We start from the raw sequence: 19861 nt of genomic DNA on the forward strand, positions 1-19861 counted from the left end.
TTGTCCTTTAAAATTGCACCTCAGTGGCAGCAACAGCAATGGGAGTTATTGACAGTTTAAATACTGTATCATTTAATCCTTATCAGGGATGTGGATGATCTAACAGGTTATAGAGGGATTTTAATGCTTACCCTACATCAATGCTTTGATACTACAGAAACTGCATCTTTTCCCTAAGTTTCTGCCATAAATGTTTTCTTACAAACCTTAAAGGGTTGATTTTTGCTCCCCAGTGTTTAAAACTTGAAACTTCCTCAAAATAGGCAGTATTATTTCCCTCTGTTAATCTGACAGAAAGGCAGTGCAGAACAGATGAAAGGGCAAAGGAGCATTGAAGGGGGACTCCAGATGAAAGCCTGTGTACAGATTTATCTTCCATGTAGAGGAGCAGGTCTTTGTGTGCACCATACTGCAATCTGCTGCTGCTCTTTGCTTCTCCTGAAACTCTGCGTGCAGTAAAGCTGCAAAATAAAGAGAAAATAAAGAGCTGCATCGCTCTAAATGTTCTCTCTTCTCTTTCACCCCCACCATGTGATGCCCAGGGACTCCAGAGAGCCTGGCTGAGAAGGAGAGGCAGCTCATGGGCATGATCAACCAGCTGACCAGCCTGAGGGAGCAGCTGCTGGCAGCCCACGACGAGCAGAAGAAGCTGGCGGCGTCTCAGATCGAGAAGCAGCGGCAGCAAATGGAGCTGGCCAAGCAGCAGCAGGAGCAGGTGAGTGGGTATTGCACTGCCTGCAGCTCCAGCCACCTCTGCAAGGGCTGCCAGCACCTTGGCTTTAGCCCTCATACCCTAAAAGTGCACCCAGAATCCTTTCCGTTTGTTCTCCAAGGTGGAAAGGTTTGAACAAAAACGTATCAGGAGAATGCTGCACAGTTTAATCCTAATCATGGATGTAGATGATATAACAGGTTATAGAAGGATGTTAATGCTTGCAAATTTGATTTGCAATATATCCATCTTGGAGTTGTTCAGAGCCTGCTGCCAGCAATGCCAAGGCTGTGGGTTCAGTCTCCTCATTCAGGAGTTGGGCTGGATGCTCCCTGTGAGTCCCTTGCAACTCAGAATATTCTGCAATTCTCTATTACCTTCAATACTGTTAGGGTTTTTAAACTGTCTGTAAATAAACAGGCACATCCAGCCCTCCTGAATAATCCCCCAAAGCTGCTTTGATTAAGAAATACTGAACAGGTATAAAAAGAACAAAATGCAGCACTTGGATTGTAACGTGAGAAATGGAGAGGCTGGGTTTTGCCAACTGTGGAAAAAGCAGAGAATAATATAAAGTCAGTGAACAAGTGTGGCTTTTTTTCTTCTGCACTTGAGAGGCTTGATTTTCAGTTTTTGCAAATATGCCCTTCACTGGAAATGCAAACATGGTTTTCACATGTGATCACTTCCAATGGGCACACATGGACACACAACATTTTAGGCAAAAACTTAACTTCTCTCACAGATTTCACTGGGCAGATTTTAACAGAAATTAATGTCTGCTTTCATACTTGAATGCAAGCAGAGAATATTTAGATATCTACTTGAAAATTTTATCACAGAACTGCAGCTCTGTGAGTTTTAAACTCACAAAATTCTTTGAAATCTGTCATAGTTGTCATATTCAGTGTTGGTATTGTACTTAAGCAAGTCTTAGATTTCTAAGGCACTGCTGCTACCTTCAGACATTTAAGCCTTGGTTTTCCCTGGTTTTAATTATTTAAAATTATTAATTTAATTATTTAAAAACCTTATCTTATTTTGGCCTGAACCTCCCACATGGGGAGAACAGAAGTGACTTACCTTGAGCTGCAGAATTTGTATCCTGCTGTTGTTAGGACAGCAAAGGTAGAGGAAGGAGTGAAGGTGGAATTGGCAAGATTCTTTCACCAGGAGACATCCTGTATGAAACTATTCTCTTTACCCTGCCTCCAAAAGTCACCCCTGCCACAGGGATTTGAAAGTGAAAAAGAAAATGAAGACAGTAGAAAAAGGCAATAAGAAATTAAAATAACTAAGATTTCTTTTAATTGAAGAAATTGTGTATACTTCTGTATTATGCAGAAATGAAAATATCCAAACTCTGAAAAAAATGTAGTGATAAAAATCATTTTTCTTTCTTAAGGAAAGGCTCCATTCTTGCTTTTTAAGTTCAAGAATGGTTTATCTCCCTCCAGCCTTTAGAACTCGTAACTCCATTCTGTTAATGTCTGCTTTTTTCCTTCATGGGTGTAAAATGTGTCCACGGCAGCACTTGCAGTCATTTAGGGAGAGGGAGGGTGGAAGTCCTTCTGGAAAACTGCACTTGGCTTTGAGAGGAGGCTCAGAAGGACTTCACAAAGCAGGCTCATGGTGAGCCTTGTGGCCTTGCCTGCCCCCTCAGCTCCTTGCAGCTGATACACACACTGGAGAGCCAGGGATTTTTCCAAGCTCAGTTCCAGTCTCTTTGTGCCTGTTTCTGCATTAATAAAAGTACACTAAGAACCTTCCTCCATGATGTCAGATTGCCATTTTTTAAAAACTTTTTGAGCAGGTGGTGCCAAACAGAAGAATATTTCTGGCCATGCTACCTTTTTGCTTTTTCTACCCTTTTCCACCATTTTTTGGTTTCTCTGCTGGGGTTGTTCTCTCTGCTGGGAAATTTTGGCAGTGCCATTATTTCAGTAAGATTTTTGCATAGGTCCTTGTCTTATGTGCAGCCCAGCATTTTCCATAAGAGTCCCTTTCTCACTGGTGTTAGCAATGAATTGAACACATCCCCCTTGCTTCAGCAGCAGCCTCTGCCCTCGGGGGTTCCTCGGCTCAGAGGAGGGATTTAAAGAACTAAGCAGGCTCAGAGCTTCCTGTGGATGGACTCTGGGAATGGTGATCCATATCTCACGTTTCTTCTGTGCAATTTCTTCACAGATTGCAAGACAACAGCAGCAGCTTCTGCAGCAGCAGCACAAAATTAACCTTCTTCAGCAGCAGATCCAGGTCAGAGACACATCTCCTCCCACACCCCTGTTATTCTTCCTTTCCCTTCCCCACTCCATCCCTCAGCCATTGTTGCCACAGTTTCTTTAAGAATCTCTGCAGTTGGCTGCATCTTGTTTATAGAAACACAAGAGGATTTTACTTGTCATTAGCAAAAACAAGGTCAGTTTTTGGAAGGCCTTATATGATTAGCATGGTTTTTGTAGGGTCAGGAAGAAGCTGTTAGAGGAGCTGGTCATGCAAGCAGACATTTGCAGGACCAAATCCTCTTTCCTCAGGAGTGACAAAAGAATTGCCAGAGAGAGTTTGTTTGGAACCAGTGTCCTACAGCTCTGTTTTTGAGGCTGTGCTGAGGTGATTGATAATCTTCAGTGGTTTATAATCAAGTGCACCTTCTTCCCTCTGCCTTGAGGTGTTGGGAGACTGGAATTTTTTATTTGTGGGAAGTATTCTGTGAGTGAGAAGCTGGCCAAAGGGTTGGTTAGATTCTGGAGAGCAGCTGTGTAAGTTCCAGGTACCTGCAGGTTTGTCCCCAGGAGTAGAAGTTGGTAAACCAGCATACCCAGTAAACTTTATTTAGCCTCTTTCTGCCATACTGTATTCAGAAGTTTCTTTTCATGCCAATGACTGCATTTCATTACTTTTCTTCCATGTGCATGCCCCTGTTTTGGGAACAGTGCAAATCAGTTTGCTGTGGAATAACAGGAGTGGTTAATAAACCTAATACATGGGATAACAAAGGAGAGGTTTGACTTTTACAGATACCTGGGACCAGGATGGAATCTCTGGTTGTTCAATCATGCAGTTTTGTACAGAGCATTGTGAGTTGCTGTAGACTCTGTTCTATTTGTTCAGTAGCAGCAGGATTCTCCTTCCAAAGCTTTTCATCAGCATTTCAGAGGGAGTTGCCTAAAATTATCAATCACAATTGTAAGCCATTTAAGGAAACCTAATTCCAGCCACATCAGAGGAGTTTTACGGCTTCATACTGGAAGAAAACTTGGCTGTATTATTCCAGAGGACATTCTGTCCATTTCTGGACTTGGGCATTTATGAAAAACTCCTGGGAAGGTCCATCCCTCTGTTATAAGGCAACTTCTATACAAGATGTGCTTTGCTGAAAATGATTTTGAGATTGGTAAGGCTTGGTTTGGCCTGTACTCTTTTCTGCTTCCTAATTTGTGTGTGGGAGGGATTTTTATTTATTGCTGCATTTTTAACAGGACTTAAAAAGAAAAACAATAGCAAAACCTGTACAATAGCAAGGAAAATATTTGTATTTTTAGCATTTAGCTATGGCAGCAAGAGAGGAAGTTGTTTTATAAGCAGTGAATAAAAATAAATTGAAGTAATGTAATTTGACCCCAACCCTTTTAAGTTTTAATGCCCTGTAGATAAGAATGAAGTATGTTGTTTTTAGGGTAGTGAAGAAAACCCTGGTTATTGATAATGAGATATAGAGCCTTTCATCTCTTGATCCCTGGTCCAAGTTTGACCTAAGTCAGTAGTAAATGAAAGTCAGCCAAGTCCCATCTGATGGAAGCTGCAATCCTCAGGAATGATTTGGGGGTCTGTCTCAAGAGATTGCAGATGCAATATTGACCCTGCTGAGGTCAGGATTTCACCTCCAGGGTCCACTTCACACAGACCCCATCGGATTTGTGGCACCCTCCTTTTGGATGGTCAGGCAGGAAAGGTCAGGAATGGAGCAGGCAGGGAGGCAGTGCTGCTCTCTCATTCCCACAGAGCTGATCTGTGTGTGGTGAAATTTGGGTGATACTGCACAGGCAGTCTGGGCAGTTCCATGTATGATTCTGAAGTCTCATGAACCCTGGCTGAAGCCCATAACTCTGAAGGGAAAAACATTTAAAAATAAAAAAAATCCTTATTGACAGGGAACAAAAAGCAAAACATTTCTCCTCAGCTAGTGACTGTCAGAGAAGAAACAGTTCTTAAAGAAATCACCCTTTGTATATAATTTAAGGCAATGAAGTTCCCTTAAGATGCCCATGTATAAAATAAGTGAGTGAGTCTACAGTCAGCCTGTGAGTTACAGGAGGTGGAAGAAAACTCTGACAGGAATGTAACTGTGAGTTCAGCTTTCCTGACCTTGCCCTAATTAATCTAACAGGCTTCTGTCACACTGGCCTGAAGTTTTGAAATAGCATGAGATTTATTGACAGGGAAATATTCCTACAAAGAGTGGATAACTGTTTGACTTAGGTGCAGTTGAATGATTGTGCTGTAGCTGTGAACTCAACTTATTTATGACAAAGGAGTCGTTTTACTTGAGCCAATTTTTTTCTAAGCTTGTAAGAGTCGCCATAATTCCATATAAATTATTACACAGAAAAAAGCCACTGAAATATTGTACTGAAAGCATAATACCCTAAGGTTAGAAAAAAGCATAACCTGGCCGACCCCATGATTTATGAGTCCTTTCTCTCAGTGTGCTAACTTGGAAACAGTTCCCTTTCTCCTTAGCCCATCACACAATCCATAACCAGGGAGAGGCTGTGAGTCCCTCTCCTCCTCAGAGGACTGCAGCTGCTCTGTGGAACTGCAGCTCAGTTAAACCAGCACTTCTGGGATGCTGCAGAAAGATGCCTTAGTTCCTTGAGCTCAGAAAAATGTGCCTGGCATGCGAGTCTCTAAGTGGCACGTCTTTTCCAAGCCCATCTCTGCTGAGTTCATTGGAAGGTGGTGTCACTAAAACAGAAAACAAGGAGTTTGTATAGAGAGTTAAGTAAGCTGGAGAAAAGTTGCAGATTGGATTAAATTTGAGAATGACCTCAAAATGCTAAAATAGGATCTAGATGGGATTTTGTGTTTTGGCAAACTTTTATAATTTTTTTCGACTTTTCAGGATGTTCTAGACCTAATTTGTGAAGAGGTTGGAGTTTCTCTGAATAATTAACTAACCCTCCCCTGTTTTTATGGCACTTTGGGATGCATCCTCCCATGCACACTTTCTGCTCTGCCCAATCTTTGTGTGTGAGGTTTTCCCTGTGAGGTTCCTGCCTGCTGAGCGTTGGTGCTGTTCTCCCTGCACGCCTGGTCCTGCTGTTCTGCCATAGATGAGCTGCAATCTGGGTTTGCACAGCCCTTGTGCATCAGCACCCCCAAAGGTTTCAGGCTGTATTTGAGGCAGAAATTGTAGGGCAGGCTGACACCTGGTATCTGAGGGCTCTAGCTGCTCAGAGTTAAGTTAGAAAGTCTCTTTTCCTAGCCTGGCAGTCAAAGAAGGAGTCAGAGCTCTTCACTTCTTGTTTTAAGGTTGTTTATTGTTTCTTATCTATAAAATTCTTTCTCCTGTCCTGCTGATGTCCACTCAGCAGGTCAGACAGAGGCACTCGGCCTGCCCCCAGGGCGGTGTTATCTTTTTATACTAAAAACTACATGTACAATGTTTACAGTTACTTTCCAATACCTATCACCTATGTTAGACACTGAGCTTCTACTCTAAACCAATCCAAAAGTTCCACCATCACAGCAGAAGATGGAGGCCAAGAAGAAGGAGGAGGAAGGCTGGACATGCCCAGATTCCTTCATCTTACCTCCTGAACCCCCATTCTAAAAACCCCAAAAAATCTATTTTTCACCCTGTGAGAAATTAACTGTCATTCTGCTGAAACTTTCGTGGCTTGTAATTCTTCATATAAGGTTGGTAATTGTTTTTTCCAAGGGCTAAATCAAAGGCACAGAGGGGTCCTGGGCAGGGGCTCGAGCCCTCCAGGGCAGCCAGAGGAATTTCCTCAGTTCTGACACTGGTACAGCTCAGCAAGTTCTTGGGTGTTCAGCTCAGTTTTGTCCTCCAGGGCCTCAAGGGAGCTCTCCTGGGTACCCACTCCTCTTCTGTGGGCCCCCAATCTCTCCCTGGTGCCCTTCCCCTGAAGCCTGGGCATTCTGGAGCTCTGCAGCTCCCATCTCAGCTGGGCATAGAGGGGCAGAGGCTTGGGATGTGCTCATGGGGCTGGGCTGGGCTCCCAGAGGTGTCACCCCTCCTTCAGGGTGTCCCTGAGCCTCAGGGCACCAGGGAGGGCTCCTGCAGCCCAGAGACAAAGCCTGGCCCAGGATGCTGATGGAAGGCTTTGCTTTGGAGCTCACTGACAAATGTCACTTTAATTGAACTGTATTTAAAATGAAATATGGTTGTTAAAATTCATAAAGCAATTCATATTCAGTAGGGCACTGTTGATAAAATAGGTCAACCTTGCAGCCTAAATTGTGATAAAACTGATACTGCTAATCTCACAATTTTGTGGAAAACCTGACAATGTTTTATGTTTTTCCCTCAAGCCCCAGCTCTTGGAGTCATGTGATGACAAAAATGCCAGCTTTCATTTCTCCCAAATGTAAACTTCCAACTCTCAGATTTCCAGGCAAAATCTGAAACCATGAGCACTACAAGTTCCAAAATTAGAAGGCAAACAAAACAGAGGCCAAATGCTGTTTTCTAATCTGTTCTGATTTTTAGTCAAATTTTTTTTTGGAGAGCCCAGCTCAAGATCTTGGAACACTTCAGGTTGCCAATAATGTAAAACTAAGATCTCAAAGCAGCAGGCAGCAAAAACGCTGTTTTACAGTGTTTCTAACGTTTAGGCCACAGTTTTGTTTGACTTTTTTGGTTCGATACTGTCAGTAATTGGGTACTAATTTGTGTTCTTTTCTGAGTGACATACTCAGCCCAAGAACCAAGTGCTTTCTGAATTTGAGGGCAATTCCTGCCAGACAGCAATCTGTGTTTGAGGAGAGGGTTTCCTTTTTCGTTCAGAGCTAGAGCAGATGTTTTAATGGGACCCTTTTTTTGTGAGAAGGTTGGGACCCCTGAGAGTGAGGGGATCCCAGCTAAATTCTGATGCAAAGCTGGAACCAGTGTCTCTGACCTGTTCCACCTGGTACCAAATGCCTGAAGTGTGGGAATTCATCTCTCCAGCCCTAAAGCTGCGTTACAGAGGGAATAATTTTATTCAGGGCTGAAGGTGCACACAGGAGATTCTGCAAGGGGTGTACAATCTCTCTGTGCAGTTTTTTAGAAGTTTTTTAGAGTTTTTTGGTTTTGGTTTTTTTTTTTTTTTTAGAACAGCTTTTACCCCATTACCATAAACCCCAGGCCAGGTTCCCAATTCCCAGTCCTTTTGTCTATCACTGCATTCTTGGACCACATGTCTTCTTCTCATCTCCCAGCTCTCCTTGCTGAAAGCAGCTTTTGCAGGCCTTGCTCCTCTGCTGAAAGTCTCACAGGCACAGCAGAGTGGAATTAACCCTTTCAGTGTCAGCCCTGCCAGGGGGTTTGTGGCTTTGCCAGCTCCTGGGTGGGCACCTTGCTGTGGGCTTGATGGCCTGGAGCTCTGTAGAGCCTCAGCAGCTTGTCCAGAGGGGGATATGGGCATTGTGAGCCCTGGGGCTGCAGCCTTGGGGCTGTCCTGGCTCTCTCCCTGCCCTGCATGTCCTGCCAGCTCCACAGAGGGCTTTCCCCTGGGGGTCTGCATCCAGGTTTGCATCCTGTCAGCTGGCTCTGTCCCCTTCCCCATCACTGCTGTGGGTGGATGAAGAGGTGCTGAGTTCTCAAACCAAAATATTCCCATTCTCACTGCCTTCTGAGGTTTGGGATGTTCCAATTTGGAACGCAATAAAAGTCTTGAACTTAGAATTTCCTGCAGGATGGCTAGGCCATTTCTCAGCCAGATCTGTTTTTCAAAACAGAGCTATGTTTTTGGGGAGGAAAGAGGGATTTGGTTTCTGAGTTACACCGAAGTTCAGCAAAATATTTCTTAAGCTTGACATGCAAAGTTTTGAAATGACACAGTTGTTATTGTCAGAACTTTCCAAACAGCAAGAGGTTCTGGGCTGATTCCAGTCTTCCAAAACAGTGGTAGAGACCTTCTTCCAGAGTGCTTCAGTACCATCATTTACCCACCAGTTATGGCAGTAATTTTTGTTCTTTAGATTTGTTATTTGCTCTGCACTCCTCAGGTGAGCAATTGTGTGTTACCCAGAGCTGGCTGCTTGATATCCAGGCCCATTTGTGTTCTTTTTGGTTTTTTTGTAGAAGGTGCCAGTTTCTCTCTCTTGTTGGGAGAAGACACAGATTAATTGACTGTACAAAAAGAAATGTGAAGATTTTTTTTCCCTGCCCCAACAAGTTTGCAGTCTTAAATTGTATTTCCAACATGGCTAAGGCATTTATTTTCTGTATGCTTCTTCAAAAAAACAAACCTCCAGCAGACCACTATATGAGCTAAATACTTGGAGAACTTTGGGTTTTTAACAAGGAGGGCAGAGATCCTTACACCTAATCTTTGCCCTGTCAGTGTCTCCTCAGGACAGCCACAAGGTCTTGGGGCATTTCTCCTGGTTCCCAGCCAGAGTTCTTCAGGGGTTTTAAAGGGCTGGAGGTGGTGAGTCCTTCACTGGAGATACAGAAATGAGCAGGGGCTGCACAAGGGCTTGGTTACAGATCCAGTAATGCCTGTTGATCCTGGATTCCTGTTTTTCCTGGGAATTCTGCTGTTCTGAGAAGTCAGTGGCAGCAGAGCAGGGCTTTGTGCTGCTACAATCACTTTGCAAGGCAGAGCAGAATTAGTTTTTCCACAACCAGAGTCCTCTTTGCATGTTAGAGAGAGGTGAGGACAGAAGGTTTCCTTGGTAAGACAATAAAACTGCTGAAGTAGTGCCTGATCCAGCTCCCACTGAACATGGAGAAAAGGCTCTTGTTCGTATGAGCAGGACTTTATGGGACCTTTCTTTGGTAGGAAACTGTGAGAAAGTATCTTCCTCCTCGCTCTCCAGAATATTTTTAGAGCAGGCTCTGTCCACTGCAGCGGTTTGTTTTCGCTTTTGTTATTTTTTTTTGCCGGTGTGGATGTGCCGAGCTGTGAGTGCGCGGCCAGGCCGAGCACGCTGGAGCCCTGCTGGATGTGGGGACGCTCTGTGCACGTCCATCATGTGTCAGGAGCAGCTGTTCTCCTGCAGCTCACAGGCGGGGCAGGCTGCACTCGGGGAGAGCCCAGGAGGAGTCACACTGCAGCCTTTCCCATGACTCTGCAGCCCCTTCCCAAAGCCCTGAGCTGCCAGCAGAGAGGCAGAACAATTGCTCCTCACAGGGCTCTGCAGCTGATCTCCTATCAGTTATCAGAGGGACTCGCCTGTCCCTTGGGCAGCGAGAATCCCCTGGGAAAGAAGTTACTCAGAGCCACACACATGCATGCACAGAACCGAAAACAAACAAACAAACCCAAAGAGAACAACAACCCCAAAGAAACCCTAAACAAACAAACCCTTGGGGCTGGGGGGGAAGCAGGGAAAAGAAGGGGGGAAAGAAAGAAAAATCAGTGAGAATGAGCTAATTGCTTTCTGTCCTCTCAGCTTCAGCTAATAACATTTGTGCTAGACTGGACTTTAGAGTAACCTGTGGGCCTTCATGTCCTTCCCTTAGCAGGAAAGTTAAGTTATATAAAAGGTTGTTGGGGTCCTTATGTGCACTTCTTTCAGTGCAGATGATCAGTTTGCACCATGGTTTTAACTCCACAGGTAACCCTTAGCAAGTTTCTGCAGGTAGTTTGATCTCAGGCCTTTTCTGTACCCTTTTACCATCCACATTTGTGTACTGATGGTGTTGTGCCAGTACAAACCAGGAGTATCTGCTTAAAACTTGCATGAGCTCAGTTGGTCAGAGCATGGGTTGGGGGTTTGATCCCCATATATGCCACATGTGAGTGGGTCCCTTCAAACTGAGAGTGTTCTGTGGTTCTGTGAGCTTGAATGTATTGGAAATGCAAGGGCATGTTTGATTGAGGTAAATCAGCATTTTTTTGCCTATGCTGAGCTACTTGATGGCAATAGCACTTGTTTTCTCCAGTGTTACTGGTCCAAATGTTCTCAAATTATAACACTGTTTTGAACTTCATGCCTTTTTTTCTTGCCATTTTAGCATCTTTTCTTAATTTACTTTCTGTTACTGAGCTTTCAGTGTTCCCATTTTCCACTTCTCTCACACAATCACAAGGAGAGGCCAGAAACTTTTTTTTTGTTAAAAACCAGAGCACTGAAACACCCAAAATAATCCAGCATCTTAGGCTGTAAGGAAAAGGCCAGGCCAGTGGTCAAATCCAGTCCTCACAGCTGGCAGCATTGTGCTCCAGGGCCTCATCTTGGTCTCTCTCTCCTCAGCAGGCATTTCAGGGCCCTGTCTTTTTTTTTTTTTTTGTATTGTTTTCAGGTCCCCTCTCCAATTTCTGCATCTCTCATCATCAACTTTGACCATTTTCTTTCACTTTCAGCTCCCTGGTGCTGAGTAACCTTTCTTAAGCAGCTGCCCACCCTTTCCTGCAGCAGCTTCTCCTTTGCCAGCCCTCCTTTTGCCCTCCTTGTCTGCATTTCTATGGCCTTATTGATGGTTTTGTTTGGCATTTTGCTGGCTGCAGAGCAGCCCCTGTCATCCTGTGAGTGTTTGTGCTCAGAGTGGGTGGCCTGGGGTGCTGTGTGAGCTCTACCTGTGCAGGTGTGGGCACAGCAGGGGCACAAGGTGCCACCTGGAAGTGCCTGGAGAAGCACAAGCTTTCCATGGCCGTGCTCTTGTCTGTGTAATCCTGAGCACTCCTGCTGTACAGCCAAAAAAAGGCTGCCACTGCTGCCTCTGCAGTGAGGTGAAGCAGGAGATAACAATAAATTTTTTACTGCTGGCTGGCAGAGGTGTTTAGGATGTGTTTTCTTTATATCTTCATCCGCCCCTAATTGAAGATGCTTTAAAATTGAATGACTAGCAGTCAAAACGTGTTTGCTTCAAACTGAGAAGAAAAATGCTGGTGTCTCTTCTTGCAAGCTGATTGCGCTTTGTACACAGCTGACAGCCACAGTCACTTTGAGTGACTGATAAGTGGGAAGCTTTGCCACTTATCAAGGAATGCACGCTGAAAAGAAAGGACTGGAGCCGTTCAGATGCTTTGGCATGTTCAAAATAACATCTCACATCAGTCAGGCTCAGAAGCACTAGGAGACATTTCAAAATAAACTTTCTATCTATCTATCTATCTAGAGGCAAGAATTCAATTTAACAGACAGATCTCTGTGTGGCATCACACTGGCTCTGGAAACAAGAGCATCCTTATGAGGGTCACCAGTGCAGAATGACTCAGATGGCTGCATGGTTGGAGAGCATTTGTTGTAGGGTCTCACCCTCCAGAACAAAACAAATTTTGAAAATTCACAACTGCATTTTATTTTGGGGATTTATCTAAATTGGAGGGTTTGGCCCTGTTGGCCAAGTAATATTTAGTTTATGTGGCACAGGACATCCTGAATGATCCCAAAGAGAATGACACTCTAAGCTAAATTCAGATCTCATTTATTTCCTCTTCAGTATTATGGAATATGCTTGGGATTGCATGGCTCTTACTCAGAAAATGGCTCTTAAGGGTCCTTTAGGAGTTTTCTGTGTTTTGTAGTGGTGCACATCATGAACAGAGGATTTAGTTTTTTGGGTCAATGTTTGTTACTGTTACTGTTTAGTGACGTGCATAGGAGGAGATTCTGGCCTGCAGGAGTATGAGGGTGCATTTCCTTGTCCTGGCTGTAATAGCAGTGGTGTCACCAGGGCAGGGTTTGCGCTGGTCCCGCTGTGTGTGATGATGTTTCACCTGTTGGATGTGCAAGCGCAGGAGGTGGGATGGGAATCTCCAGCAGTGGGAGGACAGGGAGACACAGGCAAGTAGTGTGTCATGTCCCACATTGGAATTTGGACAGAACATAGTGTTGATCTGCATCCATTAGCACTACTCAAACAAAAAACCATCCATTAGCACCTCTCAAACAAAAAACCTGCTGCCAGGTTCACAACTCTTACTCTAACAACACTGGGGGTGTTGGTGTATAAGGATCATTATCTTTTGTTATGATTCTAAGCACTGGGCACCTCATTCTGCCCAGCTGATTCGATTTGAAATGATTGTTTTCCAGCCAAAATGGCTGTATTTGAGATAGGAATTATGTTTGGCATTCCAAGGTTGCCACCAGCACCCACACCTGTGTCAAGAGGAAGATCATTTAGTTCCTGTTGCCAGTGACTGATTCACACTTGCCATGTTAAGTGGTCTCAGATCTGTTTTGGTGGCTCATTCAAACCAGAGCCTCTCAAACTCTCCCCTGGGATAACGGTTCAAACAATTCAGAGGGAAAAGCTGGTTCTACTTACTGAATCCATACCATTGTCTTCACCACCCTGTGTTCTCCTGGGTGTGCAAAAGCTGATGGTGCCTTACCCTGCATGGCTTAGGAGCAAGGGGAGATGGCAAGAGGCCAAGGGGGGCAGTTTTGATTTAGTTGGCCACTTTCTGTCACTTATCTGCTGCTGAATTGCAATGTGCAAATTACAGTGGCAGGCAGCTCTTAGGGAAGAGTAAATGAAATATGTCATGGTTCCTTGAGGGGCTGTGATTGGAGGGGTGATGTGAGTGACCCCCAGCTTAAAATTCTGCAGAAAGAGAGGGAGGGAAAGGTGAAAGAAACTGAAACTGACACTTCCACTCGTCTTGTGGAAGTCTCAGTTGAACAAAGATTACCTGCAGGCTCGTGGATCTCGTGTCAGCTGTCTGTATTTTGCATCTTGTGTGGAGTCTCCATTAAGTTCACTTTTCATGTGAAAGTTGAATAAGATTTGTAACGTTTAAATAATTTTAAGGAGCCATTTCAGATTTTTATTCAAATGGATTTAAAATACACTTTGGAGATACTTAGAGGTATATGTCAGAGTTTCTTGTATTTAGAAGTAAAAAAAAGAATTTACTTCTAAATACAAGAAACTCTTGTTGCAAGATAAGCATAATAAAGTTATAAAAAATAAAATGAAGACTTAGATGGAAGGTAATAATAATGAAATGAGGCAAATTTAATTCACAGTGCTTGGAGCTCATAAATATTTGGTACAATTTTACAAAAAAATATTTTTCAATGTGCGTGTTATAGTGTTTTTTATCAAAATTGGCTTATTTAAAAGATGAGAGTGATACTGTTCAGCAAATTATTCTGAAGTTGGAACTTGGATAGTTTCAACAAAATACCAATTTAAAATGGATTTGACAAATGATTGAAATATTCCTATACTCTTGTGTGCTGTGAACACTGTGTGCAAAGAAATACATTATTTAGGTAACCAAGTAAGGCATTTGGAAGTTACAAGTGCCAGAATGAAGTGAAATAGATACCTTTATTTTATTCTCATGTCTTGGTCATACATGTTGAATAAAAAAATTGCATTCTAGAATTACATGATAATATAACTGTAAATCGAAATCACAAGTGGGAAAATTAAAATTATGTTGACAGCCTTAATTCTGACATTCCCTGATGTTCGATTCCTTGACTTTTCTGGCAGTGTGGCATTATTCTAACTGGTTTTCTGTGTGGTTTGATGGCTGTAAAAGCTCAGAATGCTGGTCCAGCAGCCCCTTGCAGTGTATCTCCAGGTCAGTTTGGAGTGTCAGCATGGGAGAGGTGCCAGCTGGCACTGCACTTAGAGGAGAAATGCTGGCTTCTCCTGGGCCAGACAGACAGACAGTTCCCTGCCTGTGGTGGACAAGAGCCTGTCCTCTGAAGTTCCCTCTTTTTCTGGGTCACATTTCCTTTCTTCCTCCAGTTTGAGTTTGGTTTTTTTTACTTTTGGTCTCCATCAAAATAGAGAAGACTTTTTTCCTGTTGCTGTCCTCTTCAGAAAGGCAGATGAGGGATGGAGTGCCTTTGTTGAATTTGGACTGGTGGTGCTGAAAATGGAGTTTGACCCTTTTTCTTCAGCACCCTCCATTTGTTCCTCCCATTCTCCCTCAGTGGGGTTGGGACTGGATCAGTTTGTGCACTAATCAATTATTTTCTCCTAATTTACCACATTCCTTGTGCTTTAGCAAAACAAAACCCTGAGGCTGATGGTAGAGTGTTTGATAGAAGCTGTTGCAGCATTTGTCCCTTTAAAGCTCTGTGGTGAGAATATATTTTCTTATCTTGCAAACTGTGTGTGGAATCTTGTCTGCCATTTAAACATTTCTGAGCTGCTGTGAATAAGCAGGAGGAGCTTTTTCATGTGCTGTATGTAATAAGTTTTAAGTTAATAATATTCCTAAGAATCACATTCATCTAAATTGAGCATAATTGCCAATTCTTTAAGCCTGGAGTTCAGATTTGTAGTGCAAGAATCAGTCAGCATCTCTGAGGCAGCTTTTGGTTCCATTCTCACCTTACACATACGTGTGAGATGCCTCAGACACCTTTTTATGCATGCATTGGAAATGCCCCATTTTAGATATCAAACAGGACTGCTTTGCTTTCCTAAACATTGATTTTCAATGACTCTAAAGGAGTTTAGGAGGAAGGAAGGATGTTTTTCCAAGCGGGGGCTACAGGTTGTGAGTAGTTACTGAATTGCAGCTGATGGTAGCTGGGAATTTTTCAGGGCTTTATGAACTCTCCAGCCATGCTGGCAGTTCTGATCTGAGATCATGGCAAATAGAGAGAGCCCTGAATTTAGGGCAGGGCATTGGTGATCACAGAATTTCCCAGGGATATGCAAACAGACTGATGCATGTAAAACAAGATGCAATATAGGCCAAAATGGACTCTAATTACTTCAAATTAGAAAAAAATCCAGAAATAAAACTTTCAGACTTCTTCTTTTCCCTTTCTGTGATTCTCTGAATGTCTCATGGCTGTAGACACCCTGTAAATGTTACTTCTGTTTTTCCATAGAACCTGTTTCTGGCAGCAGGAGGTTTCCCTGGGTAGGATAGCTCACCAGATACATGATAGATCCAGGAATTTCTTTGTCATTATATTGGTAAGCAAGGTTTTGGAGAGCTGATGTATTCTAGTGACCAGAATTAGAAGTATGCTCTATTTCTTGCATTTATTCTTTATTTAAAATGAAAGGCAGGCTTCAAATTATTTTTTTCAAGAATTTTAGCTTTCTGTGTCATGAGTATTAGGGTGTTTTTTAACTCTACTTCCCTTGCATTATTTCTCAGTGCACAGTTCAGAATTCCTGTCTTATTGGTACAATCAGAATAAAGAAACTTGAACTGTAATCGATATACCGACACAGAAGTCTGTATCCTTTGTTAAGAATATTTGCACTTCTTATGTAAAACAGAACATCCATTCTAGGAATTGTTCACATCCCCTTTGTGTACTTGGGTGGATTTGTGTAAATCTCAAGTTTGCTTTCTGCCCCTTTTGAGAAGGTTGGTTGAGCTCAGTGTCCTCTTAGCAGAAACTCTTGCAAAGATCCTGTGGGAGGAAAGTTGTCCATTGTGTTCCTCTGAAATCTGGCTATCTTTTTTCCTGGAGCTGGGCTCAGGCAAGTTTATTCTTCCACTCAGAAATATCTTAGGAGGTTCCTGCCCTTTCTGGTGCCTAGGAAGCAGGGCTCAGATATATTGTATTTGTTGCCATCATACAATCTGTGCAACTTCCCTGCAAATATAGAGAATTGTGCTTTCCCCAGCTGTTCATTTGATAGGATTCTGGTCCTGCATTTAGAGCAAACTGTGCTTCTGCAATTCCCATTGTTTGGAGCACGGCCTCCCTTCTATACCTATTGTTTGTTTTGTCTTTTTTGTTGTGCATAACAGGTGTTTCTTTCAGGCAGCCCAGGCAGAAAGGCAAGGGCTTCCTTTATGGCAGATCTCTTGGGACTTTGATGAAACTCTTCTTTGTGATAAAAATGCCAGTGCCTTTACATGAATTGCACGTGAAATGTGTCCTTGCACAATTTCTCTGTCCCTCTGCCCTCCCTGCTTCTCTGGCTCTCTTTTGGTGGGGTGGGTTTGCCTTTTCTCCTGTTGGCCAAAGAACTGATTCCTTTTTACCTTCCCAGTGCTGTGCTCCCCTCAGCCACAGGAAAGGTTTAAAAACAACAAACTGTTCCTGCAGAAAGAGCTTGCTTTCCTCCCAGTGTGCCTTGTCACTGCCCCCACAAATGCCATCATCCTCAGAGGAGCTTCCTCCCTGGGAGCCATGGGTAGAGGCTGAGCCCTTTCTGTGCATCCACTGAAGCTGGCCTTGCTCTGGTGGGTTACAGGTTCCACAGACACTTTTCTGTCTGCCTTGCTTTTTTCTTTCTCACAACCTCACCTGGAGCTGAGCAGGAGCCACTGCTGTTCATCTGTTTGTGGCTCAGCTGTGGAGATGCTTTGGGGAGGTCTGGAGTTGTGGCAGGAGCTGGGGGCTGTAGTAGGCAGAATGTCCACATAAATCAGAACCTGATGCCACTTTCTCTAGTGTACATTTAATATTCTTTCAGCTTTTTGTTTAGAGGAGGCCTTCCACACTCCAGTACAATCCGGGTGGCTGACTGTCCAGGTGATAGGAAAGGCAGAGAAGGGAAAACTGAAGAGGGGCAAGAGCCTTGTACTGTGTTTTTGGCTGGTTCATTGGCTCATATTGTTCAGGTGTCCTGACAGAATATTGCTGACCTGTAATGCATTATTTCCATGCCCTTCTCTCCGTGCCCAGACATTTATTGGTTGGAAGCCCCAGGGGTGAGCAGATACAAAGCTGTGTTAGTCACAGGAGATGTAATGGATGTCCTGGGAGCTGTGCCAAACAATTAAGAATATAGGCATGATGATTTACAGGGTAAGCAAAACCTCCAGAGAGTGTTGCATCTGTACAGGCTGCCCTGGGAAGCTGCAGAAGGGAAATAACTTTCACCATTTCAGGGTTCAAAAGGCAGTGCATATCCAGGGAATGAGCAGAGATGGACTATTGCTTTCAGTCTGGGACAGAACCTTTTGCTGGTGACTTTCTGTGGCTTTGATCAGTGGATCAGGCTTCCAAAATGTCACCCACAATGCCATCAGCTGCCCTCTGCACAAAGTGTGCTTCTCCTCCTGCAGTTACAGTGGCAGGGGTGTCAGCACAGCCTGGATGTGACACTAGCTTTGGATCTATTTTAGTGCTTCACTCTGTGGCACTGGCAGTGGCAGCATCTGTGGAAAATCTGAAGATAACTGTCAGAAAGTGAGTTTGAAGGGTGTTTAATTTAGAAACATTGAGCCCCCCCAGGCTGACATTTGCTTTAGCATGCAGTAGATAACAGGGGAAGATGGGACTTTAATAATGCTAATAATACTATTTCCTAAAAGGCTTCTTGCTCGTGAAATATGTTGTCTGCTTTTGGTGCTTCATTACTGATTGACTCAAAACCCATGAAGTTTTACTTGATCTTACTATGGTAAAATGTTTGCATGTTGATTGAAGGAGCCTGGAATTCCCTCCTCTTGTACAAAGCAGCACAAAACCCAAACATGAGCGTTTAGAGACACTTTGTGCTGAAAGAAATGACCAAGATGAGGACAAGTGATGTTACAATTTTATCAAGTTCCACATGGCTTCTTCTCTGTATTCTTTTACTAAATGTTTAAGGAACCTGAGCCACTGTTTTAATACTTAACTACAAGAGAAGATGGATTGTTTTTAAAAAGCAGGCTGTTCTGAAAGCAGCCCTTTCTCAAGTTGAGGCATGCAGACTTCACTCCCAGTTCGAGTGTGGGCACATGTTCTGAGAGCCTCACACCCGTGGGTTCCTGTGAGACGTCATCTCCCTGCTCCTTCAGGAGGTGCCCTTCTGTGGGAGGTTAAGCCTTCTTTCCACCCAAGGGGGACTTGGGGAGGCTTCCTTGGAAGCCTGTCACCACTGTTCCTGCATTTCACAGGCCAAGATTGTTGGGGAAGCTGAAACAGGGAAGCCTTATAAATATGATTGCCTGGCAAAAGATTTTGAGAATATGGAAACTATAAGTGAGATGGGAATGAAAGCAAGCTTTGAGATCCCTTAGTTGAACAACAGGAAAACAATGGTGTGGCCAGCTGAAGGTGATCCCCTTTTGATGAAACAATACCCTCTGCTTGCAGACAGCTCCAAGGGTCAGAGCAGACCCTACTAGCTTGGCAGAAGGGGCCCAAAGAGGAGTTTTTAGGGTTTCCAAAGAGTAGTTTTTAGGCTTAGCAGAAGGGCTCCAAAGAGGAGTTTTTAGGGTTTAAAATGTAACACAGTGTGGTAATGTAATGATTCTTATAGGCTGTATGGAAATGCTGTAGGCTTTGTATCTTGTGCTAGATTGGTTAGTGAGAATTAGAATATTCAACACAGAAGAAGATTTATGGTATTGTAACAGGAACTTCGTCCTCTTTCTCTCTTACCCTCTTTACTCTTCCTCTCATCCCCTTTGCCACGCTCTTGCCTTCTCTCTCTTTACCTCTCTCTTTACCACTTCTCTCAGGCCTGCTCCGAGCTGTGTCTGGCAGCTCCAAGCAGGACCCCTGCACTTGGTCCTGTGCAATAAACCCCAAGTTCCAAGACCAGAAGATTTATTGTATTGTAATGGGAACCTCGCTCTCTGATCCTCTCTTTTACTCTCTCATTTTCTCTTTACCATGCTCTTGCCTTCTCTCTCTTTACCTCTCTGGGGCCTGCTCCGAGCTGTGGCTGGCAGCTCCCAGCAGGGCCCTGCACTTTGCCCTTTGCAATAAACCCCAAGTTCCATGCCTGCCCTTTTGTGGGAGGTTTAGCCTTCCTTCCACCCAAGGGTGCCTTGGGGAGGCTTCCTTGGCAGCCTGTCCCCGCTGTTCCTGTGTTTCACAGGGCAGGGATGCTTCCTGAGCCACGTGTGGAGCTCACCTGCCCGCGAAGATTGCTGCTCACCAGCCTGCCTTAAGACGGCTTTGCATGCCAAAGGCTGATTTTCCCCGTTTTGGGACCATCACTCAGTGGAAGTGTCAGAAAGAGGGAGGATAAATAGCGAGTTCCATTAACCAGGGGGAGGAAAGTGCTCTGGAATTATCTCCTGGCTCCATGTTTGCTGGGGTTTTGCATTAGCAGCAGCCAAGTCACGGTGTGTTGACACAGTC

At 43.9% G+C, this 19861-nt stretch overlaps 1 protein-coding gene across 1 annotated transcript in view; it reads left to right on the forward strand.

The window, feature by feature from the left end:
* SOX5 (SRY-box transcription factor 5) overlaps positions 1 to 19861 on the forward strand; it is a 279255-nt gene that overhangs the window by 138830 nt on the left and 120564 nt on the right. The window contains 2 exon segments of the mRNA XM_036400499.2: positions 543 to 715; positions 2900 to 2968. Coding sequence (XP_036256392.1) covers positions 543 to 715; positions 2900 to 2968 — 242 coding nt within the window.

This window comes from Molothrus ater, chromosome 5 (assembly GCF_012460135.2).
Source record: "Molothrus ater isolate BHLD 08-10-18 breed brown headed cowbird chromosome 5, BPBGC_Mater_1.1, whole genome shotgun sequence".
Lineage (NCBI taxonomy): Eukaryota > Metazoa > Chordata > Aves > Passeriformes > Icteridae > Molothrus > Molothrus ater.